The following is a 27,231-nucleotide window of genomic DNA, read 5'->3' on the forward strand; positions in this document are numbered from 1 at the left end:
AGTGGGGGTATGCTGTGTGTCACCTTTATACAGGCACGTGCACACACACATGCACGACCTGGCTGTTGAAAGAGCAGCGGGGGCCTGCAGATAGTAAGTGTTTTATTTACGTAATGGCTGATCCTCTATGTATTATTAAAGCTCTAAAAGACACTCAGTCCATTCAGAGAGACAGATGAGGAAAGGTAGATGATAAAAGGTAGGGAGAAAAATGAAGAGAGAATACAGTGTATGTAATAAAGAGAGGGGAATATAATGGAGAGGGGGTAGAGAGAGAGGAAGAGAGGGATGAGTGGAGAGAAAGAGGGTGGTCAAGCAGTCTAACGTGTAAATAGGAGCGTGATGACCCCGTGTGTGTGTGTGTGTGTGTGTGTGTGTGTGTGTGTGTGTGTGTGTGTGTGTGTGTGTGTGTGTGTGTGTGTGTGTGTGTGTGTGTGTGTGTGTGTGTGTGTGTGTGTGTGTGTGTGTGTGTGTGTGTGTGAGCCAATAATAGTTGTTTTTGCCTTCTCAACCCCTTAGCTCTTTAATGAAGCAGTGAAGCTATCAGACACACCAATATATCCTCTAGAGAGAGAGAGATGAGAGGGATGGAGAGAGAAAGAGGCATGAGTGGAGGACAGGAGTGGCAGATGGTTATTCTTGTTGAGGTTAATTAGTCAGAGGAGTGGGCAGAAATGGCTGGGGAGATGGAGGGATCGATGGAGAAGGATGGAGAGAGGAGAGGGATGGAAAGAGGAAATTGAGAGAGGAGATGGAGAGAGGGATGAGTGGAGGACAGGAGTGGCAGAGGGTTCTTCTAGTGGAGGTTAATTAAAACTCTGAAGGCAGGAATGAAGGAATAAGAAAGAAAACGAGAAGAGGTGAGGAGAGTTAATTACAGAGCAAGGGGCAGCTATACAGTGTGACAGTTTAGGACAGAGAGCTACAGAGAACAGATGGTTGGGTCTCCAAAGCAGATCCTAGCAGCTTAGAACTGACACGTGTGTGTGTGTGTGTGTGTGTGTGTGTGTGTGTGTGTGTGTGTGTGTGTGTGTGTGTGCGAGAGAGAGAGAACGATGGACACACAATGCTGAAACCAGGGCATCAGAACACTCAAGAGAACCTCTGAGGCAGACTACAGGGCACCAGGTGTGTGTGTGTGTGTGTGTGTGTGTGTGTGTGTGTGTGTGTGTGTGTGTGTGTGTGTGTGTGTGTGTGTGTGTGTGTGTGTGTGCCAAACTCATTCCAGTGGAAAACAAAAATGCTTCAGGCTTCTGTCTCATAAACATAGGATATATGATGTTCTATAGAGACCCTTAGTTAGCGTCTGAAGACACGCACGCACACACACACACACACACACACACACACACACACACACACACACACACACACACACACACACACACACACACACACACACACACACACACACACACACACACACACACACACACACACACACACACACACACACTGTGGCAGCAAGGACAGCTCCTCAAGGGTTCCAGCATGTATGGAATAAAACATCCAGCCTCTCTTGGCACTGTGGTAAAAGTTAATCTGTTTATCAAACAAGCAAATATCTTGAAATATCTCTATCTCTGTTACAAATGTTCCTCTTTTCAGTTTCACCTCAACTTGTATTGTTTGATTGACTGGTTGATTGAACCCAGATCTACTTTCGGGGTCAAAGAAAGAGTTAGACGCAAGTCTGGGGTTACACAGCTGGGACTACTGTCGTGTCACAGTGAGGTGGTCTCTGTCTGCAGGATGGATTGGGCTCTGGAGTTCCGCTGGAAGGGGGTGGAGTTATCAGTCCCGTTATGGCTGATTGACCCCCTGTGTAGACGGTAGTCCCTCCACATGTAGCGCTTCAACGACACACTCCTCCACTTCAACTTCAGCTCCCCCTGGACCTGCACACACACACACACACACACACACACACACACACACACACACACACACACACACACACACACACACACACACACACACACACACACACACACACACACACACACACACACACACACACACACACACACACACACACAACCTTAGAGAGTATGGTTACAGAGAACATTTAGAATGTAATGTAATATTACATTGAGCTGACTGACCTCAGTATTGAGGAAGCAGTAGAGGATGGCTACCATCAGGCCCTAGAGGACACACAGCATACGGCAACATCAACAGCTTCTATACACACTATACATGTCATAAACTTATTACAACACCATGTGGAACATATATGGGCATATACAGAAAGATCCTAGACCTGGTTTAACTTGGATAGGGTTAGGGTTAGGGGGGTTAAAGGTTAAAGATCAGGGGTTAAGGTAACGGTATACCTGGAAGGAACCCAGTACCAGGTCAAACAGAATCTTGTACTCCTCCATCCCGTCGCTCTCTGTCTCCACCAGGTAGACAAACACCATGTAGTTGACTCCAAAGAGAGGGATCAACAGCAGGGTGGACTTAGCCAGACGCCTGCAACACACAGGTAGGTGTGTGTGAGAGAGTGTATATATACTGGCTGGCCAGTTTATTAGGTACACCACCCAGTTCACGAAAATGGATTGCTCCTACAGACAGTGAGTCACGTGGCCATGGCTTGCTATATAAAGCAGGCAGACAGGCATCGAGGCATTCAGTTACTGTTTGATTGAACGTTAAAATGGGCAAAATAAGTGACCTAAGTGACTTTCAGCGTGGTATGATTGTCTGGTCCAACGATTTGGAGTAAACAGCATGAGTCCATGGACCTGCCTGGTGTCAATCATACAGGCTGGTGGTGGTGGTGTACCGCCTTCTAATCTGCTGCATATGCGTGATGCCATCGTGTCTGCATGGAACAGCATCACTGTGGAATGTTTTCCCGACTTGCAGAATCCATGCTCCAAAGAATTCAGGCTGTTCTGGAGGCAAAGGGGTGTACCTAACAATCTGTGAGTGTATGTTGTGGTAGTGCTCAGATTGTTTCTGGAGTGTAGAATTCACTATGTTTTATAAGTTTAAATAAGCTTAAATAAAACATTTGATCAGTTGTTCATACCTGTATTGTGATTGGTTGTTGAGAGAGTACCTGTATTGTGACTGGTCGTTCCCGCCCACGTCAGAGCAGCGTAGTTTCTGGACTAGAATACGGATGATACTGATAAAAAGAACAAAGTTGATCTGACAGAGGACGACAAGAAACGAGACAACAGACCTCCATTAGAAAAAGCATTACATGAGTCCCCGCTATTGGCACTAATGGAGACAGCAGAACATTTCCGTTTCTCCTAGTTTGTTCAGTGACTCAAAGGGCTTTCTGATACTGGGACGACATGACGGCTCTACTGATACTCACTATCACAGACGCCATTATGGGCCAGTTGATCACCCTCCAAGGGGTGGGGATGTCATTCCTCTCCCAGCACCTACACACACACACACACACACACACACACACACACACACACACACACACACACACACACACACACACACACACACACACACACACACACACACACACACACACACACACACACACACACACACACACACACACACGCACGCACATGTACATGCACATTGATAAGTCCCCTGTTGACTAGTGAGATGGTGAGAAGCTCATGTTGATGATGTCAGAGCAGACTCACCCGGTGTCTTCCAGATAGATCCTACAGAAGACCCAGACCACAAGAAATACTGAGGGTAACCCTGGGTGACACAGAGAGAGAGAGAGAGAGAGAGAGAGAGAGAGAGAGAGAGAGAGAGAGAGAAGAGAGAGAGAGAGATATAAACACACCCAGAGAGAGGGTGTAGGGGGAAAGGGGAAGGAAGTGAGAGGAGGTGGGGGGAGGGAGAGAGAGAGAGACAGGGGGGAGAGAGAGACAGGGGGAGAGAGAGAGGTGGGGGAAGAGAGAGGAGAGAGAGAGGAGAGAGAGAGAGAGAGAGAGAGAGAGAGAGAGAGAGAGAGAGAGAGAGAGAGAGAGAGAGAGAGAGGGAGTGAGAGGGGGGGCAGGGGGAGAGAGACATTGAGAGAGAGAGAGAGAGAGAGAGAGAGAGAGAGAGAGAGAGAGAGAGAGAGAGAGAGAGAGAGAGAGAGAGAGAGAGAGAGAGGGGGAGGGAGGGAGAAGGGGAGGGAGGGAGAGATAGGGGGAGAGAGAGAGAGAGAGCGGAGAGAGAGAGAGAGAGAGAGAGAGAGAGAGGGGGGGGGAGAGAGAGAGAGAGAGAGAGGGAGAGAGAGAGAGAGAGAGAGAGAGAGAGAGAGAGAGAGAGAGAGAGAGGACACCAGACTTCTTTGAGACCTCCACTAAATAGCGGCCTATAAACTAAACACCATAGACACAGTCCATAATACTCAACCATAACCTGCTAAACACAGGGAACATTAACACAATGGATGGTTTCTGTCAGGGGCTGAAGGATGAAGTACTAACAACTAGTCCAGGAAGAGGCTTTGGACAAACGGAGAGCAGCGAGGGAGAGAGGACATTACAACAGTGTTTAGACTATTTCATTTATTATACTGGGATAAAACCCTCTGGCTCATGGCCATGGTTACAGAGTGTGTGTGTGTTCTTACCCCAGCCGATGGTGAGGTAGACAGCGAGGTGTGTGTATGCGTAGGTGACGAGGAGCAGAGTGTGTAGGTAGAGGCCTTCCACCAGCAGCCAGAAGAAGTTAGCCATGATGAAATAGTTAAACATCACCAAGCTGACCTTACAGCCCACCTAACACACACACACACACACACACACACACACACACACACACACACACACACACACACACACACACACACACACACACACACACACACACACACACACACACACACACACACACACACACACACACACACACACAGTAGTTAGCCATGTTGGTTACACAACGTTAGATTGACTTCACAACTACAAACAATACATTTTACTACTGTAGTAATAGTTTCACACTGTACTTGGAGACAGTCATTGGAGACAGTCATTGGAGACAGTAATTGGATACAGACATTGGAGACAGTCCTTGGAGTCAGACATTGGAGAGAGACATTGGAGGCAGTCCTTGGAGACAGACATTGGAGACAGTCCTTGGAGACAGACATTGGAGACAGTCCTTGGAGACAGACATTGGAGACAGTCCTTGGAGTCAGACATTGGAGAGAGACATTGGAGACATATCAGTGTGGATGACGGATCACCACCTCAAGCTGAACCTCGGCAAGACGGAGCTGCTCTTCCTCCCGGGGAAGGACTGCCCGTTCCATGATCTCGCCATCACGGTTGACAACTCCATTGTGTCCTCCTCCCAGAGCGCTAAGAACCTTGGCGTGATCCTGGACAACACCCTGTCGTTCTCAACTAACATCAAGGCGGTGGCCCGTTCCTGTAGGTTCATGCTCTACAACATCCGCAGAGTACGACCCTGCCTTACACAGGAAGCGGCGCAGGTCCTAATCCAGGCACTTGTCATCTCCCGTCTGGATTACTGCAACTCGCTGTTGGCTGGGCTCCCTGCCTGTGCCATTAAACCCCTACAACTCATCCAGAACGCCGCAGCCCGTCTGGTGTTCAACCTTCCCAAGTTCTCTCACGTCACCCCGCTCCTCCGCTCTCTCCACTGGCTTCCAGTTGAAGCTTGCATCCGCTACATGACCATGGTGCTTGCCTACGGAGCTGTGAGGGGAACGGCACCTCAGTACCTCCAGGCTCTGATCAGGCCCTACACCCAAACAAGGGCACTGCGTTCATCCACCTCTGGCCTGCTCGCCTCCCTACCACTGAGGAAGTACAGTTCCCGCTCAGCCCAGTCAAAACTGTTCGCTGCTCTGGCCCCCCAATGGTGGAACAAACTCCCTCACGACGCCAGGACAGCGGAGTCAATCACCACCTTCCGGAGACACCTGAAACCCCACCTCTTTAAGGAATACCTAGGATAGGATAAAGTAATCCTTCTCACCCCCCTTAAAAGATTTAGATGCACTATTGTAAAGTGGCTGTTCCACTGGATGTCATAAGGTGAATGCACCAATTTGTAAGTCGCTCTGGATAAGAGCGTCTGCTAAATGACTTAAATGTAATGTAAAATGTCCTTGGAGACAGACATTGGAGACAGTCCTTGGAGACTGACATTGGAGAGAGACATTGGAGACAGTCCTTGGAGTCAGACATTGGAGAGAGACATTGGAGACAGTCCTTGGAGACAGACATTGGAGACAGTCCTTGGAGTCAGACATTGGAGAGAGACATTGGAGACAGTCCTTGGAGACAGACATTGGAGACAGTCCTTGGAGACAGACATTGGAGAGAGACATTGGAGACAGTCCTTGGAGACAGACATTGGAGAGAGACATTGGAGACAGTCCTTGGAGTCAGACATTGGAGAGAGACATTGGAGACAGTCCTTGGAGACAGACATTGGAGACAGTCCTTGGAGTCAGACATTGGAGACAGTCCTTGGAGACAGACATTGGAGAGAGACATTGGAGACAGTCCTTGGAGTCAGACATTGGAGAGAGACATTGGAGACAGTCCTTGGAGACAGACATTGGAGACAGTCTTTGGAGACAGACATTGGAGACAGTCCTTGGAGACAGACATTGGAGACAGTCCTTGGAGACAGACATTGGAGAGAGACATTGGAGACAGTCCTTGGAGTCAGACATTGGAGAGAGACATTGGAGACAGTCCTTGGAGACAGACATTGGAGACAGTCCTTGGAGACAGACATTGGAGACAGTCCTTGGAGACAGACATTGGAGACAGTACATGGAGACAGACATTGGCATACATTTTGCAATATACAGTGGGAATCTCACCAGTGAGGGCTGCGTGCTACAGTCAGTGTTTTCATTATGGGAGAAGATTACAGAGTCTTTAACCAGCACGGCCACAGCTCGCAAGATGAACGACACAAACAGGTTCACATGGATGTAGTTCCTAGTACAGTGGAGCCTCCTACACACACACACACACACACACACGCACGCACGCACGCACGCATACACACACACACGCACACACACACACACACACACACACACACACACACACACACACACACACACACACACACACACACACACACACACACACACACACACACACACACACACACACACACACACATGGGGTCATGATAAGAATGTTTATTAACGGTGTCTCTAAGTGAATTATGGGAAATATAAACATCCAGAAGGATCCTTGATAACCCCCGTATTAAAAACAGCAAAACACTACTCCTTTCACAAAGCATGTGTGTGTGTGTGTGTCTCTGTGTGTGTGTGTGTGTGTGTGTGTGTGTGTGTGTGTGTGTGTGTGTGTGTGTGTGTGTGTGTGTGTGTGTGTGTGTGTGTGTGTGTGTGTGTGTGTGTGTGTGTGTGTGTGTGTGTTGGTTACCTGAACAGACAGAGAATGAGTGTAGAGGTGATGAGAGCGATGAGGGAGAGACTGTGGCCCAGAGTGTACAGAGTCTTCACCACCGAGTAGAACAGCAGCTGGAGGAGACACACATACAGTCATGTACACACACACATTGCAACACACCAGCTACATCAAGGACACACAGACACAAAGACTGTCACACATAGGCATACATGCTGCCTGCATTATAAAATGCCTTGCTGATGTCAAAACAGTCTGTCTCTACAAGTGTTTCTTTCACAACCAGTTTGGAATGTAAAAGATAATGTCCATGGTTGCACCAGCGCTGTTTAGCTTCAAACCTGTATTAATTACCCCTTTCCTCTCATAGATGTCATACCACGAGAGGTTGGGAAATACCTGCAACTAGTGTGTGTGTGTATATCTTAGTCTGTCTGCTCTTCAACATTCTCCACCCCATCAACCTCTCATCCTGATAAACAACCATTCTCCACCCCATCACCCTCTCATCCTGAAAACAACCATTCTCCTCCACATCACCCTCTCATCCTGATAAACAACCATTCTCCTCCCCATCACCCTCTCATCCTGATAAACAACATTCTTCTCCCCCTCACCCTCTCATCCTGATAAACAACATTACCCTCCCAATCATCCTCTCATCCTGAAAAACAACATTACCCTCCCATCACCCTCTCATCCTGATAAATAGCATTCCCCTCCCCACCATACTCTCATCCTGATAAACAACATTACCCTCCCAATCACCCTCTCATGCTGATAAACAAACATTCTCCTCCCCATCACCCTCTCATCCTGATAAACAACATTCTGCTCCCCATCACCCGCTCATCCTGATAAACAACATTCTCCTCCCCATCACCCTCTCATCCTGATAAACAACATTCTCCTCCCCCTCACCCTCTCATCCTGATAAACAACATTCTCCTCCCCATCACCCTCTCATCCTGATAAACAACCATTCTCCTCCCCATCACCCTCTCATCTTGATAAATAACCATTCTCCTCCCCATCACCCTCTCATCCTGATAAACAACATTCTCCTCCCCATCACCCTCTCATCCTGATAAACAACCATTCTCCTCCCCATCACCCTCTCATCCTGATAAACAACATTCTCCTCCCCATCACCCTCTCATCCTGATAAACAACATTCTTCACTCCATCACCCTCTCATCCTGATAAACAACCATTCTTCTCCCCATCACCCTCTCATCCTGATAAACAACATTCTTCTCCCCATCACCCTCTCATCCTGATAAACAACCATTCTCCTCCACATCACCCTCTCATCTTGATAAACAACCATTCTCCTCCCCATCACCCTCTCATCCTGATAAACAACATTCTCCTCCCCATCACCCTCTCATCCTGATAAACAACCATTCTCCTCCCCATCACCCTCTCATCCTGATAAACAACATTCTCCTCCCCATCACCCTCTCATCCTGATAAACAACATTCTCCTCCCCATCACCCTCTCATCCTGATAAACAACATTACCCTCCCAATCATCCTCTCATCCTGAAAAACAACATTCTCCTCCCATCACCCTCTCATCCTGATGAACAGCATTCCCCTCCCCACAATACTCTCATCCTGATAAACAACATTCTCCTCCCCATCACCCTCTCATCCTGCTAAACAACATTACCCTCCCAATCACCATCTCATCCTGATAAACAAACGTTCTCCTCCCCATCACCCTCTCATCCTGATAAACAACATTCTGCTCCCCATCACCCTCTCATCCTGATAAACAACATTCTCCTCCCCATCACCCTCTCATCCTGATAAACAACATTCTCCTCCCCTCACCCTCTCATCCTAATAAACAACATTCTCCTCCCCATCACCATCTCATCCTGATAAACAACATTCTCCTCCCCATCACCCTCTCATCCTGATAAACAACATTCCTCCCCATCACCCTCTCATCCTGATAAACAACATTCTCCTCCCCATCACCCTCTCATCCTGATAAACAACATTCTCCTCCCCATCACCCTCTCATCCTGATAAATAACATTCTCCTCCCCATCACCCTCTCATCCTGATAAACAACATTCTCCTCCCCATCACCCTCTCATCCTGATAACAACATTCCCCTCCCCACCATATCTCATCTGATAAACAACATTCCCTCCCCATCACCATCTCATCCTGATAAACAACATTCTCCTCCCCATCACCCTCTCATCCTGATAAATAACATTCTCCTCCCCATCACCCTCTCATCCTGATAAATAACATTCTCCTCCCCATCACCCTCTCATCCTGATAAACAACATTCTCCTCCCCATCACCCTCTCATCTGATAAATAACATTCCCCTCCCCACCATACTCTCATCCTGATAAACAACATTCTCCTCCCCATCACCCTCTCATCCTGATAAACAACATTCTCCTCCCCATCACCCTCTCATCCTGATAAATAACATTCTCCTCCCCATCACCCTCTCATCCTGATAAACAACATTCTCCTCCCCATCACCCTCTCATCCTGATAAATAACATTCCCCTCCCCACCATACTCTCATCCTGATAAACAACATTCTCCTCCCCATCACCCTCTCATCCTGATAAATAACATTCTCCTCCCCATCACCCTCTCATCCTGATCATTCTCCTCCCCATCACCCTCTCATCCTGATAAATAACATTCTCCTCCCCATCACCCTCTCATCCTGATAAACAACATTCTCCTCCCCATCACCCTCTCATCCTGATAAACAACCATTCTCCTCCCCATCACCCTCTCATCCTGATAAACAACATTCTCCTCCCCCTCACCCTCTCATCCTGATAAACAACATTCTCCTCCCCCTCACCCTCTCATCCTGATAAACAACATTCTCCTCCCCATCACCCTCTCATCCTGATAAACAACATTCCCCTCCCCATCACCCTCTCATCCTGATAAACAACATTCCCCTCCCCATCACCCTCTCATCCTGATAAATAACATTCCCCTCCCCATCACCATCTCATCCTGATAAATAACATTCCCCTAGCCAGGTTGCAAAAATTTGACGTCCGTCCAGGTAAGCAGGATGTCGAGATATTACTTCAAAACCAACCACTATGGGCAACAGTGAGCACTATTACCATCAAGAGGTGGAAGGTAGCCTAGTGGTTAGAGTGTTGGACTAGTAACCAAAAGGTTGCTAGATTGAATCCCAGAGCTGACAAGGTAAAAAATATTTCGTTCTGCCCCTGAACAAGGCAGTTAAGGCCGTCATTGTAAATAAGAATTTGTTCTTAACTTACTTGCCTAGTTAAATAAATGTAGGCTTGGGGTTTGCTCTATTCCACATCAGGTAACTGATGCAGTCAGTAAAAATACACCTTATGGAACAGCAGGGACTGTGAAGAGGCAGAGACACACTTACAAATGATAAGATGTTCAAATCAAACTTTATTTGTCACATGCGCCGAATAGAACAAGTGTAGACTTTACTGTGAAGTGCTTACTTACAAGCCCTTAACCAACAGTGTGGTTCAGGAAGAGTTAAGAAAATATTTACCTAAAGTCAAAAGTAATACAGTAAGAATAACAATAACGAGGCTATATAAAGGGGGCACCGGTAACGAGTCACTGTGCAGGGGTACAGGTTAGTTGATGTTGTATTGGAAATAGGTGATAGTGGAATAGTGTCCTGAGGTAACTCAGTAAAAGTATTGGGTAACGTGTTTTAAACGGTATGTAACTGCCTTAATGTTGCTGGACGCCAGGAAGAGTAGCTGCTGCCTTGGCAGGAACTAATGGGGATCCTTAATAAACCCCAGGAAGAGTAGCTGCTGCCTTGGCAGGAACTAATGGGGATCCATAATAAACCCCAGGAAGAGTAGCTGCTGCCTTGGCAGGAACTAATGGGGATCCTTAATAAACCCCAGGTAGAGTAGCTGCTGCCTTGGCAGGAACTAATGGGGATCCATAATAAACCCCAGGAAGAGTAGCTGCTGCCTTGGCAGGAACTAATGGGGATCCTTAATAAATGCAATCAGAAATACAAATCTTAATTAGCATTGGAGGAAGTGGTGGGGATGGATGTCATATCGAATGTGGGGTTAGTTGTCACTGTCAAACTCATTATTACTATATTGTTAGTGGACATTGCTACTGCCAGTATACAGTTTAATAAATCCCAAGCTATTTTAAGCTGTTGCTATAGAGACCTCCATTACAAGTAAACACAAACAGCTTTGGCCGACATATCAAAATGTGTTGGGAATATGTAGTGTGGAGAACGTTTGCATATTGGTAAAACATTGCAGACATCAGAATAGAATGTTGACGCCTGGCCGACATCTAAACGATGTAGAACTGTAGAATTTAGAATGTAGGCATTCTACACACATCTTTGAGACATCTTGCCATGAGCAAACCATGTCTAAACTGCTCAATGCATCATGTGCACATCCGTTGGGCAGAGGTATCTGTGCTATCTGGGTTTGTTGCCTCTCTTTCACACACATCATTTTGTCTGTCACACACCCACACATGTACACATGCAAATGTGCTAAAAATGTCAAAGGTTTTTCTCAAGGCATAAAATGATGCATTTTCAACCCCATCTTTCACAGACTGGAACATGTTCCGGGATTCTTCCGATGGCATTGAGGAGTACACCACATCAGTCACTGGCTTTATCAATAAGTGCATCGAGGACGTCGTCCCCACAGTGACTGTACGTACATACCCCAACCAGAAGCCATGGATTACAGGCAACATTCGCACTGAGCCAACGGGTAGAGCTGCCACATTCAAGGTGTGGGACTCTAACCCGGAAGCTTAAAATAAATCCTGCTATGCCCTGCGACGAACCATCAAACAGGCAAAGCGTCAATACAGGGCTAAGATTTAATCATACTACACCGGCTCCGATGCTTGGCTTATGTGGCAGGGCTTGCAAACTATTACAGACTACAAAGGGAAGCACAGCCGCGAGCTGCCCAGTGACACGAGCCTACAAGACGAGCTAAATCACTTCTATGTTCGCTTCGAGGCAAGCTACACTGAGGCATGCATGAGAGCATCAGTTGTTCCGGACGACTGTGTGATCACGCTCTCAGTAGCCGATGTGAGTAAGACCTTTAAACAGGTCAACATACGCAAGGCTGCAGGCCCAGACGGATTACCAGGACGTGTGCTCCGGGCATGTGCTGACCAACTGGCAGGTGTCTTCACTGACATTTTCAACATGTCCCTGATTGAGTCTGTAATACCAACATGTTTCAAGCAGACCACAATAGTCCCTGTGCCCAAGAACACAAAGGTAACCTGCCTAAATGACTACTCACGTTGGTAGCCACGAAGTGCTTTGAAAGACTGGTAATGGCTCACATCAACACTGCTATCCCAGAAACCCTACACCCACTCCAATTTGCATACTGCCCAAACAAATCCACAGATGATGCAATCTCTATTGCACTCCACACTGCCCTTTCCCACCTGGACAAAAGGAACACCTATGTGAGAATGCTATTCATTGACTACAGCTCAGCATTCAACACCATAGTACCCTCAAAGCTCATCACTAAGCTAAGGATCCTGGGACGAAAACCCTCCCTCTGCAACTGGATCCTGTACTTCCTGACGGGCCGCCCCCAGGTGGTGAGGGTAGGTAGCAACACATCTTTCACGCTGATCCTCAACACTGGAGCTCCCCAGAGGTGCATGCTCAGTCCCCTCCTGTACTCCCTGTTCCCCCATGACTGCATGGCCAAGCATGACTCCAACACCATCATTAAGTTTGCCAATGACACAACAGTGTTAGGCCTGATCACCGACAACAACGAGACAGCCTATAGGGATGTGTCATGAGAATTATGTTCTCAATGTTCATAAACCAATTCAATTAAACTACTCAGTGTTCTAATCAGGATTTGTAAGATACTGATTGAAATGAAACAGACGGAGGCCCAGCTAAAATAGTCAATAAGGTTTATTCACGAGAGCGCTGGTTAGTTGTACAAAACCAATCATTTTATACTGGCTACATACGCACATCCGCTTGCACACAAACAGAATGCATACGCACATACATTTGCACACAAACAGTCGGTATCCTACGCACGTACTGTCCTGCTACCCAGTCGACAAAGATTAGGGACCGTGAGAATCACTCCCATGTCCTTTCCCAAATCTCTCAGTGGCCCCCAGCCACTGTCGGCACCAAATTCTGCTCAGACAGTCTGTTTTTAAGACACTATAAAGACATAAACATTAGCTATATTGTTTTACACTAATTCTGACGAGAACTACACATTGATTGATTATAATTTTATACATTCTAATCTATTCCATACAATTTTTGGTTTCAGGGTGAAACATTCTAATCATTCAATTAACAGATAAATCCCATTAACAGGAGGAGATCATAGACCTGGCCTGTTGGTGCCAGAACAACAACCTATCCCTCAATGTAACCAAGACTAAGGAGATGATTGTGGACTACAGGAAAAGGAGGACTGAGCACGCCCTGATTCTCATCGACGGGGCTGTAGTGGAGCAGGTTGATAGCTTCAAGTTCCTTGGTGTCCACATCAACAGCAAACTAGAATGGTCCAAACACACCAAGACAGTCGTGAAGAGGGCACGACAAAGCCTATTCCCCATCAGGAAACTAAAATGATTTGGCATGGGTCCTGAGATCCACAAAAGGTTCTACAGCTGCAACATCGAGAGCATCCTGACCGGTTGCATCACTGCCTGGTAGGGCAACTGCTCGGCCTCCGACTGCAAGGCACTGCAGAGGGTAGTGCGTATGGCCCAGTACATCACTGGGGCTAAGCTGCCTGCCATCCAGGACCTCTACACCAGGTGCTGTCAGAGGAAGGCCCTAAAAATTGTCAAAGAGCCACCCCAGTCATAGACTGTTCTCCCTACTACCGCATGGCAAGCGGTACCGGAGTGCCAAGTCTTGGACAAAAAGCCTTCTCAACAGTTTTCACCCCCAAGCCATAAGTCTCCTGATCAGGTAGTCAAATGGCTACCCGAACTATTTGCATTGTGTGCCCCCCACCACCTCTCTTTTACGCTGCTGCTACTCTCTGTTTATCATATATGTATAGTCACTTTAACTATACATTCTTGTACATACTACCTCAATTGGCCCGACCAACCAGTGCTCCCGCACATTGGCTAACCGGGCTATCTGCATTGTGTCCCACCACCCCCGCCAACCCCTCTTTTACGCTACTGCTACTCTCTGTTCATCATATATGCATAGTCACTTTAACCATATCTACATGTACAGTCGTGGCCAAAAGTTTTGAGAATGACACAAATATTAATTTTCACAAAGTTTGCTGCTTAAGTGTCTTTAGATATTTTTGTCAGATGTTACTATGGAATACTGAAGTATAATTACAAGCATTTCATAAGTGTCAAAGGCTTTTATTGACAATTACATGAAGTTGATGCAAAGAGTCAATATTTGCAGAGTTGACCCTTCTTTTTCAAGACCTCTGCAATCCGCCCTGGCATGCTGTCAATTAACTTCTGGGCCACATCCTGACTGATGGCAGCCCATTCTTGCATAATCAATGTTTGGAGTTTGTCAGAATTTGTGGGGTTTTGTTTGTCCACCTGCCTCTTGAGGATTGACCACAAGTTCTCAATGGGATTAAGGTCTAGGGAGTTTCCTGGCCATGGACCCAAAATATCGATGTTTTGTTCCACGAGCCACTTAGTTATCACTTTTGCCTTATGGCAACGTGCTCCATCATGCTGGAAAAGGCATTGATGTAAAATATATCACTAGCCACTTTAAACAATGCTACTTAATATAATGTTTACATACATTACTCATCTCATATGTATATACTGTACTCTATATCATCTACTGCATCTTTATGTAATACATGTATCACTAGCCACTTTAACTATGCCACTTTGTTTACATAAACTACATTACTCATCTCATATGTATATACTGTACTCGATACCATCTACTGCATCTTGCCTATGCCGTTCTGTACCATCACTCATTCATATATCTTTATGTACATATTCTTTATCCCTTTACACTTGTGTGTATAAGGTAGTCGTTTTGGAATTGTTAGGTTAGATTACTCGTTGGTTATTACTGCATTGTCGGAATTAGAAGCACAAGCATTTCTCTACACTTACATTAACATCTGCTAACCATGTGTATGTGACAAATACATTTGATTTGATTTGGATTTTTGTTCGTCAGCAAACTGTTCCTGGATGGTTGGGAGATGTTGCTCTCAAAGGATGTGTTGGTACCATTCTTTATTGATGGCTGTGTTCCCTAGGCTGAGAAGCAACCCCACACATGAATAGTCTCAGGATGCTTTACTGTTGGCATGACACAGGACTGATGGTAGCGCTCACCTTGTCTTCTCCAGACAAGCTTTTTTCCGGAAGCCACAAACAATCGGAAAGGGGATTATCAGAGAAAATGACTTTACCCCAGTCCTCAGTAGTCCAATCCCTGAACCTTTTGCAGAATATCAGTCTGTCCCTGATGTTTTTCCTGGAGAGAAGTGGCTTCTTTGCTGCCCTTCTTGACACCAGGTCATCCTCCAAAAGTCTTCACCTCACTGTGTGTGCAGATCCACTCACACCTGCCTGCTGCCATTCCTGAGCAAGCTCTGTACTGGTGGTGACCCGATCCCACAGCTGAATCAACTTTAGGAGACAGTCCGGGCGCTTGCTGGACTTTCTTGGGCGCCCTGAAGCCTTCTTCACAACAATTGAACCGCTCTCCTTGAAGTTCTTGATGATCAGATAAATGGTTGATTTAGGTGCAATCTTACTGGCAGCAATATCCTTGCCTGTGAAGCCCTTTTTGTGCAAAGCAATGATGACGGCACGTGTTTCCTTCCAGGTAACCATAGTTGACAGAGGAAGAACAATGATTCCAAGCACCACCCTCCTTTTGAAGCTACCAGTCTCTTATTCGAACTCAGTCAGCATGACAGAGTGATCTCCAGCCTTGTCCTCGTCAACACTCACACCTGTGTTAACGAGAGAATCACTGACAGGATGTCAGCTGGTCCTTTTGTGGCAATGTTTTTTGGGGGGTCAGTTCATTTGCATGGCAAAGAGGGACTTTGCAATTAATTGCAATTCATCTGATCACTCTTCATAACATTCTGGAGTATATGCAAATTGGCATCATACAAACTGAGGCAGAAGACTTTGTGAAAATTCATATTTGTGTCATTCTCAAAACTTTTGGCCACGAACGTACATACTACCTCAATCACCCTGACTAACCGGTGTCTGTATATAGCCTCCTTACTACTATTTACATATTTTTATTGTTGCTTTATTTCTCTACTTACCTATTGTTCACCCAGTTCCTTTTTTTTGCACTTTTGGTTAGAGCCTGTAAGTAAGCATTTCACTGTAAGGTCTACCTGTTGTACTCGGCGCAAGTGACAAATAAACTTGATTTGATTTGAAGATGTGAGTATACAAATTAGCCCCATTTCAACCCAGAACCTTGGTTTCTCTATTAATGTTGAAAAGAGTCTTGTAAGAAATCCTGGTGCTGAGAAATACACACAAGAGTAACCGCGTGACAACCAACCCTGGTCTCCCCTAACCTCCAAAATGTGCATTTATGGACAAAACATCGGATTCTGCAGTGAAACTGTGAGCGCTTGTTGCGTGAGACACCGTCTGAGACACACACATGCGTTCACACACTTACAAACACACACGCACACACTCAAACACATACCACACACACACAATTGACACGTGTATCAACATTCAAACATAAAACTGTTCAAACCTTAATATTGTGCTTTGTCTCTAATCCCAAACAGTAAACCCTAACTTTAACCTTTCACCTCTGACCCCTGACCTTGACCCTATTTGGGGAGAAAGTCCAGACTCCTCTCGGCAGTTGTAAGGCACGGAACCCCTTCATCCCTTCCTCTTCCAGACAGAATCCTCTCCTCTGACTGTGGAATCTCAATGGAACACCTGGGAGGGTCTGGACTAACTCAACCACAGAGGCTGTCATACCACCAAAGATCAACCATATGGAATCACTGAGGAGGACGGAGAGAGAGAGAGTGAAAGAGAGAGAGAGAGATACCAGATACCAGTTCCAGATATTCTCTATAACCTGGTAGTTACATTGCAGTTAGCCTGTTTGTTAACCAGGCTAAGAACATGCCATTAAAGAAACAAGGCTGGGAACAACTGCTGATTAAGGCCCAATATGACCTTTGAGCACTGGAATGCAGTCTCCTATATCCCTGCAATAACCTAGCCAGGCCACGTAAGCCCTATGACTCTCTACTCTCGTCGTACAGGACGCCTCAGGCCCACAGGGAGTACACACACACTCAGAGGTAGGGTATGACAAACATTGTGAAATGTTTGGAGGGATCAAAATGTAATTTCCCTGGGCTCCCTGACCTTATAACCCACTATCATCAAGCAGACAAAAGAGAAGTTTCCATTTGAGTCACAACTGCTTGAACAACCTGTTCCAGCTCAGTGCAGTGTCTGGCTGTATAGTGATTTAGTAGTGAATGGAGTCTGTTTCTTCATTCTGGTTCAGTGGTTAAGGTTTCTCTGCCATGTTGGTTCACTAACTGTGGAGTTGCCGTGGTTAATCCTACCATGTTGGGTTTGTTGTCGCTGGACCAGCAGACAGTGCTGAGGCTGGGGTAGACGTCAGACCAGCCAGCCTCGGTACAGTTCCTACTGATGTTGCCTAAAGGAGAGAACATACAGGAATAGAAGGAGGGATTGTCAGGAATCGTGAATTTGCCCAAGGTGTGAAAATGCAAAGATAAGGCCAACACATACTATATTTTAAAATGTTTAATAGACAGATAGACATACAGACAGGTGCAACGGGAGACAGAAACGGTCCTCCGGATAGTCTCGCAGCAATCTACTGCCGAGTGAAGAACAAACCACTCGTTATATGCTCATTCCTTATCTGTTGGTTCCCTCAGTGCCAGGCCCAGACCATGACAACTGTGGCTCAGAGTAACCTGTAGATGATTCTATCTTCTGGACAGACCTTGAGCTGGGTTACAGACACCGGCCTAAGCCTCAGGAGAAGGTCTCTCAGGGTGCTAAATCCTGCTTTATGGTGACCCCTAACCTCAGAGTGGGGTCATCGAGAGGCCACTAATACATTTAATTTGCAACTAGAATTTTTATCCTGACAGGATGTACAGTATGGTTGATGGAATGATTGAGGTACAGCGGGATGGAGGAATAGATGTGTGTTTACCTTGTCTTCCGAAGAGGTGTGTGAGAGCAGGGGGGCAGGAGAGAGTCACCACCTCCCCTACTGCTGCTGGGGCCCAACACGAAATGTTGTCCCATAGGCCACCACAGCCTACACACACACATACACACACACACACACACACACACACACACACACACACACACACACACACACACACACACACACACACACACACACACACACACACACACACACACACACACACACACACACACACACACACACACACACACACACACAACCCGTGGGAAAGCAGACACAGGTCACAGGCGTTAGGGGACCCTGTGTACCAACAGATACGATTCTGTCCACTTTCACTACAGCTACGCTTGGTGTAACCCCGTACAAACAGGTCATAAGAAAATGTACACACACACAACCACTCATGCATGTCAAACCTGTATGTGTGTGTGTGTGTGTGTGTGTGTGTGTGTGTGTGTGTGTGTGTGTGTGTGTGTGTGTGTGTGTGTGTGTGTGTGTGTGTGTGTGTGTAGGCTGTGGTGGCCTATGGGACAACATTTCGTGTGAGAATGTGTCTACCTGCAGGCTCCATGGATTGTTTCTTCAGCTCATAGTGACATACTAGCTCTGCCCTCTGCAGCTCCCAGAGGAAGTGACACGTGGGATTTCTCCCGCTGACTTTCTAGACAGAGAGGGAGTAGAAAGACAGTCAATGGATGTGTTTCAACTTAACTTAACTGCCTCCACTCATCGTCTTCTCTCCTCGTCTTCTCTTTTCTTCTCCTTGTCTCCTTCACTCATCTATTTAGGCAGACATATTGGCTGTACCATTTGGAATATTGAACTACATGAGAAACTGTGGGAGAGGGAGAAAGAAATAAGGGTGGAAAGAGAGAGGGGGAGTGTAAAGAGAGATGGAAAAGAGACGGAGAGAGAGAGAGATTCTTGCATTCCTTTGGACAGAGCTCACTGTGTGGAGAGGGTTAAAGGCATCGGGTGCTTATCGTGACCACAGGCAACAGGAACATCCAAACAAACAAACCAAGAACAACCCCCTCCACTTAACACAAACACACAGACAGATAGACACTCACACAGCCATCCCTGTGCTAGGTATGTCTTCTGACTTGCAGGCTTTAGGATATTCACTTACAGACAAACATAAACTGTGTGTGAGGTTCATATGCCTGTATTGTGTTTGCATTTATATATGTGTGCATCCGTGCGTGTGAGTAGTTAAGCTGGGTGATCTATGAAGTTTATATTGTGAATTAATACTTCGCTCTGCCATAGTTCAGGACTATCATTGTGATTACACCTTTCCCTCCTTGCCACTCCTTCCCCTGCACCGGCCGCATCCTCTTGGCATCTCTGTTCCTTTTGGAGCTGATTTATCAACTCTACTGTCACCAGAACACAAACAACCAATAACCCACAACCTCATTACTGTCTCAACCAATCAAACAGTTCCCCGTTACTGTCTCAACCAATCACACAGTTCCCCGTTACTGTCTCAACCAATCACACGTTATCTCACCACTACCAATGGAAACATGTAACATCCTATAATATGTCATTTATTTATTGCACACAAAATTTAAATTCTCAATATCCTGACACTGTGCGGGTTTCCAAGAGAGAGAGAGAATGGAGAGAAACAGAGAGAGAGAGAAATACAGACAGACAGACAGACAGACAGACAGACAGACAGACAGACAGACAGACAGACAGACAGACAGACAGACAAAACGTCTCTCTAGACATCCAGGTTGCCTCCCACAATTTTCAAATATTCCGGTTTAACACGTATGTATGTAATAGAACCTCAGTTTGGTATAGAGGACCTAAGTCATTACCTTATTCGCTTGAACAAAATATGAAATAGTAGCTAGCAAGATTGAGATCACAGAGGTTACATTTAATGAGCGCATTTCGCAAGTGGCTAGTTTGCTTCAACTACTTTCACAAGAACCACTGCAAAGGTTTTGGCTGCAAACTTTGGTTTTTAATTGCGATGTTCTGGCATGTCTGCCTCGTGATTTGTTGGAAGAGTTGTCTGTCTGAGGAGAACCCACCCTGGATCAAATTAAGTAACAATAGGATTAACCAACACATTTTTAGCTTAAAAGTGTCAATTGGGGTCATTTTTTTACACCAAATTGATAATGATTGCAAAGACACCCTCTGTCAAGCAGTAACAGTTTACATTTTAATCATCTTTTGTAACACAAGTAAATGGTTTAAGTTCCCCAAAACAAGCATACATTTGAACATTTTCACATATTTATAGTCAATATTTTGTATTTTTTTCATGTTTTGAATAGATATTTTGATACATTTCATCCTTAGCCACTTGTTATGAACATGTGTCTGTTATTCATTCAAAGTGCTGTGTTTCTGTGGTGCTCCGATGCTGATAAATTGCCGATTAAGCTAATCTGACATACCGGTACGACCTAAAATGGCCACCAATATGGGCGATACGGGCGCCGGTGCCATCAGATGTTTACTGTGCCTTCAGATAATATTCACACCCCTTGACTTTTCCATATTTTGTTGTATTGACTTTAAAATAGATTCAATTGAGTTTATCCCATAACGTCAAAGTAGAATTATGTTTTTCTACATTTTTATAAATTAATAAAAATGAAAAACTGAATTGTCTTTAGTCAAAAAGTATTCAACTCCTTTGTTATGGCAAGACTAAATAAGTACAGAAGTAAAAATGTGCTTAACAAGTCACATAATAAGTTGAATGGATACACTGTGTGCAATAATAGTGTTTAACATGATTTTTTAATGCCTACTTCATCTCTGTACCCCACACATACAATTGTCTGTAAGGTCCCTCAGTTGAGCAGTGAAACACAGATTCAACCACAAAGACCAGGGAGGATTTCCAATGGGCACCTAGTGGGAGATGGGTAAAAAAAGCATACATGTAATATCCCTTTGAGCATGGTGATGGTATTAATTACGCTTAGGATGGTGTTTCAAAACACCCAGTCACTACAACGATACAGGTGTCCTTCCTAACTCAGTTGCAGGAGAGGAAGGAAACCACTTAGGGATTTCACCACGAGGCCAATGGTGACTTTAAAACAGTCGCAGAGTTTTGTCTTTGATAGGAGAAAACTGAGGATGGATCAACTACATTGTATTTACTCCACAATACCAAACTAATTAACAAAGTGAAAAGAAGGAAGCTTGTACAGAATAAAAATAATCCAAAACATGCATCCTGTTTGTAACAAGGCACTAAAGAAAACCCCCAAAAATGTGTCAAGCAATTCACTTTTTGTCCTGAATACAAAGTGTTATGTTTGAGACATATCCAATACAACACATTACTGAGTACCCCTCTTCATAGTGGTAGGTGCATATGCTTGTAATCGTTAAGGACTGGGGAGTTTTTCAGGATAAAAAATAGAATGGAGCTAAGCACAGGCAAAATCCTAGAGGAAAACCTGGTTCAGTCTGCCTTCCACCAGACACTGGGAGATGAATTCACCTTTCAGCAGGACCATAACCTTAAACACAAGACCAAATATACACTTGAGTTTCTTACCAAGATGACAGTGAATGTTCCTCAGTCGCCGAGTTACAGTTTGACTTAAATCTGGCAAGACCTGAAAATGCTTGTCTGGCAATGATCAACAACCAATTTGACAGAGCTTGAAGAATTTTTGAAAAGAATAATGGGCAAATGTTGCACAATCAAGGTGTGGAAAGGTCTTAGACACTTACCCAGAAAGACTCACAGTCGTAATCGCTGCCAAAGTTCCTTCTACAAAGTATCGACTCAGGGGTGTGAATACTTACGTAAATTAGATATATGTATTTCATGTTCAATAAATTTGCAAAGATTTTCACCATGTCATTATGGGGTGTGTACAGATGAAGTCAGAAGTTTACATACACCTTAGCCAAATACATTTAAACTCAGTTTTTCACAATTCCTGACATTTAATCCAAGTAACAATTCCCTGTCTTAGGTCAGTTAGGATCACCACTTTATTTTAAGGATGTGAAATGTCAGAATAATAGTAGAGAGAATGATTTATTTGAGCTTTTATTTCTTTCATCAAATTCCCAGTGGGTCAGAAGTTTACATACACTCAATTAGTATTTGACAGCATTGCCTTAAAATTGTTTAACTTGGGTCAAACTTAAGTTTGTTAAAAATACATTTGTGGAGTTGTTGAAAAACGAGTTTTAATGACTCCGACATAAGTGTATGTAAACTTCCGACTCCAACTGCAAATGGGCGATTATTACTATTATATTTGAATCCATTTTGAATTCAGGCTGTAACACAACACAATGTAGAATAAGTCCTGAGGTATGAATACATTCTGAAGGCCCTCTAGCTTACCATGAAAGAACGCGATGGGCAATCAACTCACTTCCAATTGCATCTGACTCATGAGAATCTCGACTTGGTATAAAAACATATAAAGACTGGAAACTAAATATGCATTTACATTCTTGTTTCTTTTCAGTTATAGTGGCTCTATATTTTTCAGAGCACATAAATCTACCTGTATGTCAGATGTCACAACGTTTACCATTTCGTCCACATTGTCAACTTAGCTGTCCATCACTGATAGGCTTTTACAAAGGAGAGATCATTTTTCATTCCTCCATATTATCACAGCATTTACAGTAGCCTTAAATACTTTTTTGTTGTTGTCAGTTACTAGTTGCTTGAAAAAGTCTTAACATTTCTGAGGGATAAAAGAAAACTTGGAAACGACTGAATAAGCACAACATAGATCAATCAAGTGTTTTTTCACACAAATATCAATGTGTCTGACTACGACTTTATTATTTTAAATAAAGATGTATAACATTATAGACTTAAGTAAGAACAACTTATTTAATAAGTGTAAAAAGTCATTGTAAAAAGTCAATAACGTTAGATTAGCACAGCAGATAAACAAAGATATATGTACCCAATAACCTAATATTTTGTTAACAATACTCAAAAACATTAAGTTATAAGAACATCCGCTTTACATCTGAGTGAGTACCACATATATGATTTGAGTTCTACAGGCAGTTGGAGATGTTTGAGTAACCCTTATTCAATTGGTTTAATGAGTTGGGCAATGACTTTCTACAGTGCACCTAGCCAGTGGTGACCTGCCATTGTTTACAAACCTGTTTTGAGGCCCATCTGTTCTGCACATTATTTTAGCATGAATACATGTCACATATCAGTTTGCAAACAATGTAAAAAATATATATATAATTGAGTTAATAAAGCTGCATACAAACATGGTCTCTTTTTTTGTTTTCTTGAGTAAGGCAGCTCCAAAATGCAAGTGTTTCTTTCAGCCCAGCTCAGTGCTTTCTGTGGTGGTGGGCCAGCCAGCGGAAAATTCTGATCATAGGAGTTGGTAATGTTCTCTAGTTGCGCAGTGTTTGGCTCAGTGTTCTGTCACTCACGAGGACACCACATCACCGCTCGAAAATTCAAGCCCCTTGGGTGCTGCCATCGACTTACATTAGAAGTGCCCATCCAAAAGGCTCAAGGTCATTGGCCACAGATACAATTACGTCAAATCACGTTTTATCTACCTTGGATTGATCATGTCAACATCATACTTTCAAAATCTTAGCTAGCAGTCATCATCATGAATCAGGTCGACAATCTACTGGTAAATCCTTTTCAAGCCTTGTCATAATGAAGAAAAATTATAGATTAAACGTATCGGAGCTCATCGGCCAGTAGAGATAAACATTACACAACAAGTTGGAAATAGCAAATTCTACAATGAGTGGTTTGGAAGGAATCAGTGGCTAACAGTAAGCGTTGCAAATCAATCACTATCCTGCTATTAAGTGGAGTGGGTGTGTGGTCCAAGTCTGGTTTTAATGGTCTCTTTCCAGGCTTAAAAGGATAAACATTCACATGACTTCTGCCACATTCAAAACATCTGGAAACTCAGAACTGGGAAATCTAAGAGTTCAAGACAACTGGCAACTCTGGAAAAAAGGAGCTCCGACTGGGAAAATACATTTTGAACGGTCATCCAACTCGGAATTCCAGATAAGAAACTCAGGCTTCTTTCTAGAGCTCCGACCTGAAGATCACTGACATCATGATTCAACCTTGTTTTTTCCAGAGTTGTTTTGAAAGCACCATAAATCCAGAGAATGCCAGACATTGATGCCAAAATTAGCCCACAAGGTCCACAGCGGCACCTTCCTGTTCAAGTGAGCACAGCACAACAAGGTGAGTCCAAAAATGTATTCTATGCTGCTGCAGCATAAAGATGTAATATGCCAGGGAGATATGTATACTGTAGCTAAGAAAGTAATACTACGTGTATGTTGTGTAGTAAGATGTTAGTAGCCCATGTGCCTCACCGTAATAATGTGGTCCCTTTCCCCCTCATAACTTAGCCTACTATTCTGACTTGGTGATGTACATGTAGCCTGTTTTAGAGAAATGTAATCATTGAATATTGTAATTGTAAGAGCTTTGATTGTCTGCTTATATGCCGCCGTTATTTGTCTTACGGTTCTGACTTGGTGTACAGGTAGAACACTGTAAGAACGGCCCATGTTCTGAATTCTGTCACTGTACATTTCAAAAGTGCTAAACAAATAGTTAAATTGACTATGTCCATCCTAGCTCACTCATTAATGTCTTAATCGAAATTATGGATTGGCTTTTATCCGCTGTGATCCCCTAATGCCATAGTTTGTACATTTCAATTGTCAGTAGAAAACACATTTGTTAAGCAAGTCAGCCATATCAGCTATGTTTATTAAATGACAGTAAATGAGGCTGAATTAACTATTTATCTGCCAGACAAGGCTCCGCTGATAGCCAGGTGGCAATGGTAAGGATTCACACCATGGTGCTGAAAAGAAAGCTCTGCGGTTGGGACAGCTTTATGTAGACCCTAACAGTTTGTGGGCACCGTTTGTCACCGTTATAGTGCAATTACGGTATTGTTTAGTGTTGTGCAGTGGCTTTGCTGTTATGCATATTATTTTTTTTTATCCCACCAAGATTTACATGCTAAAATCGCCACAGAACCTACCTATAGGTGACATCTACTCACCACACGCAAAAGGCAGAGTGCGAGGAACAGCAGACCGACCCGTGACCGCTCCATGGTTGCAGGCCGCGCACAAGCAAGTAGTACTCCGAAATGTCCAAGCGCACCGTGGGGTCTTGTCACACTTAGCGGAACTCATGGGGTCCCTCACAGGGCGCAGCTCGAGGGCAGAGCCCGCATAATATTTAACCCCGAAAAATCAATAAGTCATCAGACACCAAAAAAAGTACACATTAATAATGGTCATCAGTCAATTGGTGAAGAAAATAATCACAGCTTGTAAACGCAACAACAAAAAAAACGTTCCACGAGGTGTCCGTTAAAATCGTACAGAAAGCTGTTTGTACTGGTATGGAGAGAAAGAGGGAGAGAGAGAAAGAGAGAGAGAGAAAGAGAGAGAGAGAGAAAAACAGGGAGACTATGAAAAATAAAGAGAATGCTGGAAAGGTGGGGAGTCAGTCGGAGCCACAGAAAGCTCCGAGGGCAGCTATCAGAAGTGAGGCGGAGGTCGGTTTGACAGCAGAGATCTCTTTCCCGTTAATTTATGGCACTGCGCGTTCCCGTCAACTCCGTCCAGCCTCTGCCCGCGCCTGAGTGATCCGCGCTACCGAGGCAGTCAGTGGGGCTCAATAACAACAGCACTCACTCTCACACAGAGAGAAAAGAAGAGCGATAAATAGAGAGAGAGAGAGACATTGTATAAGACTGGGGTTGGGGTCAAGGGCAATTATTCAGTCTTAGGCAAGGTAACTCATCACATGACCACTTCTGTCACAAGTCCCTGGATGGTTAGTTTATTTTCTTCAAAAAGAGAAGGTGTGTTGTAGTTTCTGTTCAGTGTACTACAACTGTGGTTCTGGTTAAGGACAGAGATTAGGCCTCGTAGCCTACTCCCTAGACTCCTAGTCTCCAATCATTTCTGTCTGCACGGCAAAGATAATCAGTTTTCTAAAGGGTATTTAGCTTTTTTAGAGTAGAACTATGAGGTATGAGTTGAGTGTCAGAGTGAAGGACATGTAATTTAGGTTTACCTGCCTGGTGTGCCATCTCCCCCGCCTTCAGTTTACAGCACCACCACAGTGACCTCTAGCGGCCTACACCTGAACTACACTCTACATGCTCGTAGTCTTCGAAACCTGATAGCTGATAGTGCTCTGTAATGCCAGAATGACTGTCAGATAATTATAATGAAAGATATATGTCTCATCAGAGGTACTCTGATGCATTCCTGTGAGGAGAAAAGAGAAGAAGAGAGGAGAAAGAGTGGAGGAGAGAAGAGATGAGTGGAAAAGAGAAGAAGAGAGGAGAAAGAGGGGAGGAGAGAAGAGATGAGTGGAAAAGAGAAGAAGAGGGGGTTAGGAGAAGAACAGAGAAAAGGAGGGGGGGTCGATTGAGAGGAGAGAACAGCGTATAGTGAAAAGAGGAGAAGAGAACAGTATAGAGTGAAAAGAGGAGAAGAGAACAGGATAAAGGGAAAAGAGGAGGAGAGAAGAGAACAGCATAGAATGAAAAGAGAAGAGAGAACAGCATAGAATGAAAAGAGAAGAGAA

At 44.6% G+C, this 27,231-nt stretch overlaps 1 protein-coding gene across 2 annotated transcripts; it reads right to left on the minus strand.

The window, feature by feature from the left end:
* Positions 1-1,523: 1,523 nt before the first annotated feature.
* LOC118361697 (vasoactive intestinal polypeptide receptor 2-like) lies at positions 1,524-26,284 on the minus strand. Of its 2 annotated transcripts, none has more exons than XM_052483645.1 (13): positions 25,685-26,284; positions 19,185-19,283; positions 18,624-18,731; positions 17,998-18,092; positions 7,374-7,471; positions 6,794-6,932; positions 4,562-4,709; positions 3,633-3,693; positions 3,338-3,407; positions 3,071-3,162; positions 2,337-2,475; positions 2,106-2,147; positions 1,524-1,898 (listed from the first exon to the last, which is right to left on the minus strand). In XM_052483645.1, exons 1-13 carry the CDS (start codon positions 25,818-25,820, stop codon positions 1,725-1,727), a joined length of 1,401 nt encoding a protein of 466 aa, XP_052339605.1. In that variant the 5' UTR covers positions 25,821-26,284; the 3' UTR covers positions 1,524-1,724. The 2 variants fall into 2 exon arrangements, with proteins under 2 accessions (XP_052339605.1, XP_052339607.1); XM_052483647.1 differs by having other exon boundaries at positions 19,185-19,287; positions 25,685-26,281.
* Positions 26,285-27,231: the final 947 nt, after the last annotated feature.

Source organism: Oncorhynchus keta, chromosome 28, assembly GCF_023373465.1.
Source record: "Oncorhynchus keta strain PuntledgeMale-10-30-2019 chromosome 28, Oket_V2, whole genome shotgun sequence".
NCBI classification, from domain to species: Eukaryota; Metazoa; Chordata; class Actinopteri; order Salmoniformes; family Salmonidae; genus Oncorhynchus; species Oncorhynchus keta.

What these genes read in the sequence shown, in the direction of transcription:
- LOC118361697 (XM_052483645.1), bottom strand. Translation starts at nt 25,820, where the DNA reads ATGAGTTCCGCTAAGTGTGACAAGACCCCACGGTGCGCTTGGACATTT. An exon ending in ATCTATCTGGAAGACACCGG is followed by an intron (nt 3,408 to 3,632) that starts GTGAGTCTGCTC and finishes GTGTGTGTGTAG; the next exon opens with GTGCTGGGAGAGGAATGACA. An exon ending in CCATAATGGCGTCTGTGATA is followed by an intron (nt 3,163 to 3,337) that starts GTGAGTATCAGT and finishes GTCCTCTGTCAG; the next exon opens with ATCAACTTTGTTCTTTTTAT.